The sequence below is a fragment of the Etheostoma spectabile genome, chromosome 3 (assembly GCF_008692095.1).
Source record: "Etheostoma spectabile isolate EspeVRDwgs_2016 chromosome 3, UIUC_Espe_1.0, whole genome shotgun sequence".
Lineage (NCBI taxonomy): Eukaryota > Metazoa > Chordata > Actinopteri > Perciformes > Percidae > Etheostoma > Etheostoma spectabile.
The window spans coordinates 14056307-14068892 of NC_045735.1; the positions used below are offsets into that span (position 1 = coordinate 14056307).

General features: G+C 40.1%; 1 protein-coding gene across 1 annotated transcript in view; it reads right to left on the reverse strand.

Moving 5' to 3' along the window:
* Window positions 1-12499, reverse strand: part of pde2a (phosphodiesterase 2A) — a 160393-nt gene extending 147894 nt beyond the window's left edge. Inside the window, exon 1 of the mRNA XM_032510042.1 lies at window positions 12206-12499. Within this exon, the coding sequence (XP_032365933.1) occupies window positions 12206-12264 (59 nt within the window). The 5' untranslated portion in view covers window positions 12265-12499. The remainder of the gene's footprint in view (window positions 1-12205) is intronic.
* Window positions 12500-12586: the final 87 nt, after the last annotated feature.

Consider the following 12586-nt stretch of genomic DNA (forward strand, 5'->3'; position numbering starts at 1 on the left):
GGGGGTGCGCAGGAGAAGTCAACTCTCTCCTTGATTTCATGTTGTTTATGGAGAAGAAAACCCAGAAATGAGTAAAAGGAAATGTAGTTTACATCAGGCTATGGTGTAGGGCCCATTTCTACACGTATGTACCCACAAAGTCGATTTAACGCAGAAGCATGAATTGGGCTCAAGAAGTCTCTTATATCAAAAGGCTTGTGGCTTTTCTCCATGTGGCGGCTCCCGGCTGCTGACAAGTTTGTTCACCCCTATTCTAATCACATTGTGTCATGTACCTGTAATGTAAACTGCAGTCCTCTGGTGGCAGAAAACAAAATGTGGATACAGGGACCAAAAATAATATGGTTAAAATCAGTAAAGTACTAACTTTCACCCCCCACATTCACAAAAGTAAGAAATTGGCAAATTTTTCGAGGTTGAGACTAAAAGAAGTGGCGTAACATGCTGTTAACAAGGACTGAGATTAAGAACAAAGAAACAAAGGAGGTGAGAGAAAAGAAAAGCAGGAGTCAAAAATAATAGAGAGGAAGGTGGAACGGACATGTTGAATTTTGATGTTCTACACTGATGTATCAAAACAACTGAATTAATAAGGACCTTAACATATCTGCTCTGTGTCTATCTGCAACAGAATCAGTGTTGCAGTGGACAACCACAACTTATTTTTGAAGGCTGAGATTCAAATGTTTTCATTGCAGTGGCAATTACAGTGGATTTTTTTGTTAAATTTGCTACCCAATGGGTTTGCTGTTGTAAGAAATTTCATTTGATAAATGTGTCAACTCAGACAAATTAACAAATTATGTTGATGTCTTACTCACAATGACGGATATAGCCTGACTGTGGTCTCCATGACATGCATAGAGATGAGTATGAGTAAGAAAGTAGAGCATCTCGTCAATACCAACTTCTGAATTTGTTTGCTTTGTTTCATTAAGTGCAGCTGCTCTTGAAAAACTGAGAGTATGAGGTCTGATTACAGCAAGCAACGTGTCTTGAAATCTTTAAGTTTCTTACTTCCACTACAGCCTAAAAAACAGACACTTTCTGACAGCCAGCCTCTCAGTCAGATTTGCATCAAGCAAGTGGTGTGATAAACTGTGTGGAAGAAAATAAGGAGTCAACACAGCACCAACACTATCAACAAACACGAGGCAGAGCTATGAGTCAAAGAAGGCCAGCTCCAATCAAAACTAAATCCACCTCATTACTAGCTACCAAATTGTCGGTGACATCAAAGTAGTTTCCCAGACTGCCTTGTTAGAGACACGTCGAGCTCTACGCCAATGCGATCTCACTGCAGACAAAACAGGCGACGCTAAGTCACACACAACCTCTCGTCCTTATCGAAAGGCAAAAGACAAGGATGCAAGAGGCATACAGTAAAGAAGAGAGAGGAAAAGAGAAGAGTTAACAGACTAATGCAGATGAAAAAGAGAAGGTAAAAAACAGATTATGAAAGAGATGAGAGGGAAAAAGACAAAAGAGATGAAAGCAAGTGTGGGCCCTCTTAGACATCAATCCACTCCACTGTGAGGAAGCTTCGCAGAGAAGACTTTGAAAAGGGGCAAAGGGCCCATCAAAGAACCCAGAGGTTAGAGCTATGAAATATACACAAACTCTCGTCATATGGATGTTGACAATGGGCAGCATCTAGAGACATTGCCAAAACTACAAGACACATATACACCTATCAGCTCCATGTGAAGGAAAACAAACTAGAATGTGGGCAGAAGCATACAGTCAGCATCCCAACAGTGTGTAAACAAATATTCACAGATGTTGCACACAACTAAATCACATCTAAATGAACTGTACACAGACTTCTTTACAAAATGTCTGGTATTTCTTATAACCCGCTCATGTACAGCTGTGTGCACATGGATGTATATTTGCAGTATGTTTGTGCAGACATGCATGAATACATGCATGTACAAACAGCACATACAACCCTGCGAGACGCCCTGCTGGCGGTAAAAATTGTTCATTTTTTGCTCGAGTTGACTTGAAAGGGAATTTTTTTTAAAGATAGATGGTGGAATAGGAGACAAAAAGAGAGAGACAGAAAGAGCCTCTGGGCAATTATTACTGTGGTGTGTGTGTGTGTATAAAGGTGTGAAAGGTGACAAGTTGGGGTCATTGAATATGTGAACACACACACACCAAGACTTATATTTGTCTTGGCTGCAAGGAAGAAAAATGAGCATGAACTCTAATTAAGAACTTCAGATTCACACAGCAGAATAGCGTGTCTATCTGTGTGTGGTTGTTTAGTGGTGTCAAAAATCCTCTATACTAAAGATGTGTATTTCAAGCAGCGCCAATGGTAAGAAAAGTAATATTTGTATAATTTATTCATATTTTCATTTGCTACCATAAGATGTTTACACAGCTAAAAGACATTTTTAGCATCACAGAGATTAGTTTTGTTAGGGCGTTCACAAACGTTGACGTTAGCTTATCGGTGTTGCCAGATCGTGCGAGAGTTTGGTCCCAAGACAGAAACGGGTCTCAAACTAAGTTAATGTTCTCCTGATCTCCTGTGTCAGATGTGTGATTTTATAGTGTCAGAAAGTTCAGGAGATATATGGCTTGTGAAGAATCAGTCCAATATTTACTTCGGTGACTATGGGGAAAAAGAATCTGTTGCACAAACCACCCTCTCCACACTTGTCCAACAGCGGGGCACCTTCTCTAAAAGGCTCCAACAGCTTCAATGTTCCACAGGCCTCTACATAAAATGATTCCTGCCTCATTCCATAAATCTGTACAACAATTCATGGCTGTATGTGAGATCGATAGATCTATCTATCTATCCATCCATCTATCTTTCTATTTAATCTATGTCTCCCGTTGGAACAAATACTCTCAGGACCTGCCGCTAGTCTCCTAAAGAGACGTAGCCGTGGCAGAGCCCATGTGACACAGATACGGTTAACTACTCTAAGTTGGGGCGTCTCGGATCTAAACCGTCTCTGGTGGTGTCTGGCCTGTGTGTTATCATTTAGAGGTTATAAGAGTTCCGGAGACATAAATTGTCAGTGGGATTGCTCCTTAGCATGTAATTAGCATATCCCAGGGCTGCTGCTTTAATACCCAATCACACTGAGAAAATGATGTCTGAATGCAAATTAATTTGATCCTGTCCCAAAGACTTTCAAACAGTTTCATACTGTATGTGACTAGGTTGTGTGTGCGTGCATGCGTTTGTGTGTGTGTGTGTGTGTGAGCCTGCAACTATCTGTGTCCAATTTCTTTTTTTAGCGTACATGTGTGTTCCTCAGGGAAAACCAGCTAGGGTCAAGGGCAACCATTGTGTGTTTGTCTGGGAGCAGTATAGGGTCTCTTTACTACTGTGTTGCATGCATGTGTACTAAAATGTGACACAATAGGTCAAACAAACAAAGGCACTCTCCAATCTTACATCACATGTTAATCCTAAATATATTCAAAACTCCCTCTAAAGTCACTTCTTGAATTGGTAAAATGTGTTGTATCTGAGGAGACATGCAGAAGGTAAAACCATTTTTTCCCAAATGTGAGATATTAATAGCTTTAACCAAAGCTGGATTGCCAACTGGGATAATCAGACCAAAACCCAAAATTGAATAACCATTCAAATTAACAATTCTTATTATGTATCACCACATACTGTGGGGGTTAACGCCCTCCATACAAAATCCCTATATAATTATTCTGAATATAACCCAGGCCTATTGTTGCTCACAGTAAAACTTTAATATGTATTTTTCCTTTACGTCATTATGTCGTTCTTAGACAGGAAGTATTTTGTTATGCTCAAACTGACTATATGTGAGAAAGATTATATTCTTACAAATCCTGTGCTTAAAGTTAATGCATCAAACCTCTGCCACAGTTTAATTAATGCAACTTGATTTATACTACTCTACTGTATAATTTAAAAGCCTCTAGTAGAAGCACTTAACATTTCTGTCCATCTGTATGTGGAACTTGATGAGGAAATGACTGTTAAGAGCACTTTGTGACAGTGTGGTATACATAGTTGCTTTAGTTTACATAATGTCCATCCCAAAAAGCTGGTGGTTTTTAAAACCACCAGCTTTCTCTGAGAGGACTCCTTGATGTCTTTTAGTTTCCCACCGCAGTGTGACCCATGGGTGTACAGACTGTCTGTGACCTCCGCTCTGTAGGTCTGTCTGCAGCTCATTACTTCCATGTTGTTTTCCACCTAAACATATTATGCTATTTTGCATATTTTGCATGTATGTAACATATTTCTACCTATTACCTATTCAAATGTTGTGTTTTCAATATCTATTTTTATTTATCTTTTAATTATACATTACTTTATAGGGGACTTTTGGTGACCACGTTTATGTGGTCAGGCTGTAGATCTCCATGCCTGAGGATCTTAGACGTGCTTAGTCTGTTTTCTCTTTAAAATCCCTTCTCAAAGCTATTTGTCATGATTTATTTTTCATTCTCATTTCAACATTTTAATGAATGTCTTATTTTTTAAGATATATTTTAGCCATTGTATCAGCTGATTGTTTTAATTGACTTTTATTTTTTTTAGATATATTTTGGCTTGTGGCTTAACCTGCAGTATCTGTTGTCTGGCCCTGTTATAAAATACAAACTTATTGTTTTGTTGTTCTTTTAAGGACAAAATCCTTCTCTGGTTGGAGCTTCTCAAATGTGAGGATTTGCCACTTTTATCTTTTGTTTATCACTGTACATTAAATATTTTTGAGATTTGGACCTGCTATATCCAGTCCAAGCAGTAGAGAAAGCTGTAGGAAGCACAATTGTTCTTCTGATTTTCTATTCTAGCAGTTTACTGCAATCACCTGGTGTCCCAGGTAAAAATGAGTCTGTAATAAATGAGAATGAAAACCAGCACGAGTCTGAGGGCTGACAAACAGGACTGCAAACCACTCGTCTGGAGGGCTAGTAATAATAGGAAGGTTTTAGGAACTCAAAAGCATCAACACCTAGGTTTATTACAATTGCAAAATTAAAAGAAGATACTATTTAACTTTAATACAATAACTGAAGCCAGCGCAATACTACTGTGTTTCAAAACGGGAGGAAATTTACCTTTCTAAACTTCACTTGATATTTAATTCTCTTTAGGGATAGTTTTGGTATTTTGTTGTTTAGTCTAACCTTTTGTTTACATTTGGATCACACATTGTCTCTTCACAAAATCTATCCACATTTTTTAAAAGTAATTTAAGTATGAAACACCTGCCCTTTATCTATCAAGCCATCTCAGCAGCACTTCCTTTCTCTGTCACACCTGTCTCTCTGTCTCTGTCTGGCGGTTGGAATTTCGAAGAGTGGAGAGGTGGAACGTTGGGACAGAGAAGTGAGAAAATGGATAGATGGAGACAATGGCACACAAATGAGTTGATGAAGAGAACAGAGAGTCAATATTCAATCAATAGTTCAGCGTCCATGTGATCAGAACAATCATCACCATGTTTCCATTTGGCAATCAACATGAAAATAGCTGCTGTGTCAAAATACTGGAAGCATAGTAGCCTCCAGACAGAACTACAACAGAATATGTATGTGTGTGTCTACCCTAGTGTGTGCGCATGTGAGTAGGCCTATGTCTTTGGATATGTGCAGTATGTGTGTCTCTGCAGTCTACGTGTTCAAATGCTCTTAAACAAGTAATTTCATTCAGCACTACAAGCATCACAAAATCCCAGAATGTCCCAACTTACAGCCTGTCAGTGGCTTTATCTCTGTGTGAGTCAATCAATAGAGCCGATCAATAAGAAAAAGCCCTGCAGTCAGGGCAAGAGGAACTGGAGCACAGGAACACATTCTGCTGCTCTACTGTAGAAGCAGAGTATGATAATACCGACAATTATAGTCACAAAAATAACTACAGTTAAAATGTCAATATAACTTTGGCCAACAAACAATGACACTAGTAAGACAGACAAATTCATGTTCAAAATACTAAAAACCATTACAGAAAACATCTGCAGCTACTGTAAGAGCAACATAAAACATCTGCAAAAGCCACAGCAGCAACAGCACTGCGGATTTACAGCACCAACACATGATGAATATCAGCAATGAAAAACATTAGAAAAAGATAATGATACCTACCACAGGAGCAAAAGTAATGACAGACGCTGCAAACAACAACAAAATGAAATCAGTTCAGAGTCATGGAAATTGCTGAGCAGCACTGTGCCATTTTAGTCTGCTTACCTGCACAAAACCAACAAAAAAAAAATCTTGTTGTTTTTTGTTGTTTTTTTGTGCAGGATAGAAAAACAGTATGTGATAGAAATAATCCCTACTCGCTACACTGGGAACTTGTACAAATTTAAACTGTTTGAAAGTTGTTTTTTTTGTCTGTCAGTTTAAGATTCAAATTTGTTTTATTTGAGTCACCTTGTGTCTTAGTAATCTCCCACTTCTATTCAGCAGTTTCTTCACTTTTTTCCCTATTCAGTAATGGATTTACTCTTACTACTACCATGTTCGTTTCAGCGCTGATCCATTTGTCCGCACGCCGCACTCCACTTTATTCCAATGGGTGAGGTCGAGCGACTTTCTTCAACTGCGCCCGGAAAGCATCCTCGGTAGGCGGCGCTGCATTTGAAAAGGTTTTGACATAGATAAAAAATTCCCACTCCCCCCATACTGGGCAGTCTATTCCCTTCCTCCAAGCTCAGGTCCTCTACCAGAAGCTCTTTTGGACAGAGATCTCAGATGTTTATCCTGGAATTTGCCGAGGCCACTGTCCCAGTTGGGGGTTCAGCCCTGAGTGCTCCAATTACCTCTGGAACTACTGTCGTCTTCACTAAGTCCACTAATGTCTTGTTCCAGGAGCCCATTTCTCATCAGGTTGTCTTGGTTCCCCAACACCTGACAGACCTTGTTGACCCAGGCAACATCTGAGCCGGTATAACTCTCTTGTTTATGGTTTTGAGCATAGTTAAGGGAGGTAGATAATATGAATATATATATATGTACTCTAAGATCCTATAGCCCTCTCTGCTTTTCATACAGTAACAATGACCCTGTGTCTGTGACCCTTGCAACTTTCCACCTCTCTAAAGATAGACACACATATGTTGTCTGCAATAAAACAAACTAAAATAGGCGTAGCTGTTTACACTGAAATTGCAGTGACCTTCACAGTTAAGTAGTAAATTCATTCAAGCATGAATTCAACAGAACAACAAACCTTATAAGCACAAACTTCACAAAAACTGAGACTGGCTATGAGTAAAGCGCACACACACACACACACACACACACACACACACACACACACACACACACCACACACACACACCTCTACTCCCTATCAATGAGTTCTCATTACCACGGAGGGGTGCTTGATACCGTTCTAATTAAAGGGTCTGTGTCCCAAACACAGCTGCCTCACCTCCCATCCCAATCTCTCACGGGAGTACGCACACACACACACGCACACCACACGCAACACACACACACGCACACCACACAACACACACACCAGTTGTGCCACTGAAAAAATAAAAAATCTTATAAAACCATACACAGTTGTGGCTGTCCATTAATATTGACAGCAACACAAATCTGCCCACACAGACACACTTGTAAACACATACACACTGTTGTACACACGTGTCTGCGCACACACACACACACCACACACTAACTCGAACACCTGTCCGTGGCAACAGTCCATAGAGATAGGAAGCTACAGGAGCTGCTGGAGCCAAAGCTGGGAACCATGGGAGCTGTCAAGCTCATTTCCCCACAACACCTCCAGGCGCACGATGCGCGCACACACACACACACACACACACACACACACACACACACACACACACACACACACACACACACACACACACACACACACACACCCACACACACACAACACACAACCCACACACACACACACACACACACAAGATGATACTGTATTGACTTAAATTTACTCCCTGGAGCCAAACTACCATGATTGTCATAGACTGTACTTTATCCAAACCTTCTTCTACCCAACACTAAACCTGCTTATGAAACCTTAAACTCAACCTAACTGTAATTCTAGCCTCCGCCTTTAAAATAAAACGTCCTAATAAGGTGAGAAACAGTCATCACAGTGACCAGCTGGCCAGGTTTTCTATTCTTGTGAAGAACCCACAATAGAAACAGCAGAGATAGCTTACAATATTTATAGTTTCTAGGTAAACACTGCAAAAGCACACATTTACTCGTGCAGACAAATAAGGTGATAAAAAACAAATATTTTGAGGGAATTTTTACAGGGAGGAAAAAGAGTAGTATGGTTTTAGCGTCCAGTCTGGTGATGTACTGGCTGGAGCAAATTTTATGTAGAAGCAAATTTACTCTTGATTATATTTATGACAAAGGTTGTTCATGTCAGAGGTAAATATAATAAACTGCCCAATCACAGCTGCAGGGCAGGTCTTCAAGTCTGATTCATAAAAAGATCCAGACTTCAAGACATTACTGTTTTCAGATCCACTCCCCTGTGCTACAACTTTTCAGAGCTGTAAGGAAGACCATTATTCTCTTTCAATGATCCAAACAGGTTCACCACCTAAAACCTTAATCTTGAACTAGATCTACTTTGATTGGTGTAAATGTAAAAAAAATAGTTCTCTTATTTAACTACACTTCTAATTGTTCATCTCATATTTGCAGCTCTCTAGATAGCCAGCACCGACTCAACAGTACTCTCATTTTTATAGCAATCAATATTAATGTGCAAAATTGGCCGGAATTCTCCTTTAATTTGCACTTCAACTAACCACACAGCTCCTATATTTACATAATTTTCAGAATGATGTTTTTTGAATATAAAAAAGTCTTGTTGTTTATAATTAACAAATGAACCTATTATCTTTTGCTGGCCTCCAAAGTAAACACTGTATGTAAACAGTTTGAGTATATATGTTATACTTTTACAGTTTGTAGTTGAATAATCTACATACAATTCTGGACCATGAGACAGGGAATCAAAATTTTAAGCAAAATGTTTTGCTGAAGCACACTAATTCTGCAAAAACATATAACCACAACTCACAGTGGCTTCTCTCTGCTTTATATTTGCTTAGGCTCTCCCTCTTTTCTCTCTATCTCTCTTTCTCTGAATATTTTAGTATTGATGAGCCCATTACTGATGATAACACAGTGCTATGTCAGCATCATTTCTCTCTCTTTCTCAAACACACACACACACACACACACACACGCACACACACACACACACACACACACACACACTCACCTCACAGGAATCAGGTTACCATTCTGCTGCTACTCTGAACTTTTGTGCGTGTGTGATGTGTTGTGTGTGTGTGTGTGTGTGTGTATGTGTGTGTGCATGTGTGTGTCTGTGTGTCTGTGTTTCTGTGCGGGTGCGGGTGCGGGTGCGGGTGCATGCATGTATGTGTGCTCAGCAGGAGGCTGGGGGATCTGACTTCCTGGCATCAATCCAGTAAATTGCAATATTTTTCAGGCTCAAGACAGTTCACATGCACACACACCCAAATACAGATTTCAAGGGTAATGCCTGTTGGGGGCTAAAATTATGCAAGATTATAAACAAAGTGCATTAAATATGAACAAGGCTGTTTAAAACAACACAAACAGCAACATAACAACAGAGCATCCAGTCATCCAGAACATTCTGGATGTCAGGCTTTGCCCCTCACCTTCCGCTCTCTGTATGTTGCTGTTGTCAAAATCTCTTAGATACGGGAAACAACAACAGACTTTGAGCGAGCAAGCCACAAGTTATGAAGAAAATTTGGATCGTGCAATAAGGTAGACCTGCTTGGTTCTTTCAGTGAGTGATTGTAAAGCCTTGCAAAGAATATGTTTACGGCATTTAACTGGGACGGCAAAACACTGGTAAAGGCATATTATGCCATTTATCCAACTAATTTAAATAGCTCAGTTAGTGTATTGTGTGAACCATTAACTTCATTTAACGTTTTTAATTGGCTTTTTTTTTTTTGCGGGGTGCAATGCAATACAAGTTCTTTTCCAAGACAATCTTGCAGAGGCAACATTGCTGCGTCCAAAAGTTAATATTTCAGATGAATAACTGTCTCTCAAAGTTACATTCCAGGGATCCAAGACCTTTGAAAACCATCACAATGATCTAAACACAAAAGGCTGTGGATGTTGCTCTAGCTTGGTTTTATTTAATCACAATGTTCAATTAAGAGACATATCCCAATAGGTACAGGCATGACATCTGTTCTTGTGTATTTCATGACAGCTTCCTGACCTTAACTGATCAGCGATGCTAAGTCTCTAGGTCAAAGCGATTCCAGATTGAGGAGAGCAGGTGAGACCAGCTACTGAAATTAATTGTATGTCAGAGATCACTGACGTCCACCTGGCAGATTCATTATCCCTCCACAACTCTAGTTATTTTCTCTGAGACTGGACATCAGTGCCTAACGTAAGTAGCTCAGTCTTTTCGATCAAGTGCTAGTGAGGTGAATAAAAGCCATTATCCTTTAGTCATCTCCCTTATTGGATTTAAACCAATAACAACCAATAATAAGAAGGAGCACATTAGATGAGGATTTTTTTTTAAACTTTGAGACAAAAAGGGGTTGAAACATGATATCAGGAAGATGTCTCTAATAATTTTTGCAATCAGCGTATAATGGCAATATAATGTTATTATCCGCAAATGATGCTATTCAGCCATGAGAGAGCAGGGGAGGGAACTTACGGTATAGCATTTAAAAAAACAGTATAGTCATCAAGACATGTCCTGAGGGAAGCACTTATGTGAATGCTGATTGACAAGCCACACGCTTTGAACACAATCCCTCAGATGAACAGCAGATGCATCCCTTATTATCGTTTGAGAACAGGCAGTTGCATGTGGCAAACTTTAATTACAAACAGAAAAAAAAATCCTGCTTCAATATCAGGGCTCTATTTTATTAGCTACCATTTAGCTGGACACAAAGTGAGGCCTAGACATTTACATTTTTAGTTGTTTCCACAGACAGGTGCCCCAGAGAGAAGTCATGACAGACTGAACAACACCACGACTAATGGCTCCAACAATTACCACAGAGTTTAATGAACACCTTCCTGAAACGTTCTCTAGGAAACACTACAAGCTTCACAAAGATAGGATGCAACGCTGGGCAGCTTTATTGCTTTGATAATAATCATGTCAGCCTTCTTTGATCCATGGTGAAACCACTTTTTTCCCAAAATGTCAACTTTTATGAACAAGGAAAACTGCCTCAGGGCCAAGAATGCTGTAAAACCTGGTTTTAAGCTCCTCTTCAAAGGAGAAAACTACACATAAGTTTATCTAAAAGCCTATTGGTGAAACAAGGGGTACAACCTCCTTGGTCCAGTTTGTGTCCAACCCTGTTCTAAAAGGTAAGTCCAATCCATCAAAGACAAGTTTCTACAACCTGGCAACCCAAAAGTTTCTCTTATGTTTTAATTTAATTTTCAATTTATTTACAGTGTCAAATCATACCAGAAGTTATCTTAGGACACTTCACAGCTACAGTAGGTTCAGACCACACTCTTTAATTTCCAGAGACCCAACAATTCCTGCTCATTTATGAAGTATAAGTACATGTTTTATTAACCATTAATAAAGCTATTAGTTACACCGTATGACCCTTTTATAAAGGGTGCCAAATTTGAAAGTGATACTATAAAAGGTTTTACTGGATTGTGAGGCTGCAAAAGTTCAAGACAAACTGTATTTTAGGATAAGATGGTTTGCTCAAAGTCAGCACTTAAAAAAAAATATTTGAACATAAGGATTGAGAGAATGCAATTGGGGAATTGCAACAAATGTATATGTCCTAATAGAGTAGCCTATCGGAGTATACTGCTATAGTAGCTTGGAAGATTTAAGTATGTTAAATTAACTCTCTGTAGAGCAGGCTAGGCACAGGTAACAATATTTTAGTGACAGTTACAATGTGATAGAGATAAGCTACACACCGGTTTATAATGACAATCACCTGCACAGTTCACCTGGGATCTTTACTTCCGCTGTTGGGGGGGGTTATGACACCCAGCAGGTCACACTCACACTATCACTGGTCATTATTTGGCTCATGCTATGCACCATGTACCATGAGCCTCGTTCAGTTTGAGCGCTGTATGTAGAAGTGCTAAGAAACGTCAAGGTACAAACACACCACACATAGTTATTAGACACACTTACATCTCGGAGGATGGTGGTTGGCTACGGCAGAGTAGCGCGTGTCCGCACGCTTGTCCCATCGCGCATCCTGCCTCGCGCCTCCCGGTTAACCCAAACAGCTGCAGTCAAGGAGGAGGGGGGCTGTCTGTGTGGGAGGAGGGGGGCTGTCTGTGTGCTAGGAGGGGGTGAAGGAGGATAGACGATGGATGGGTGTGTGTGCTCCTCTCGCTTCCTCTCCCCGGTCTGCTACTGTCTCCTCTCGAGCTCTGACAGCGCGCGGGGATTGGTCGGGACCCAGTAACTGATACCCGAGCTTCGGTGAGCGAGGATATAACACGACTGAGAGAGGGAGAGGGAGAGAGAGAGAGAGAGAGAGATAGAGAGAGAGAGAGAGAGAGAGAG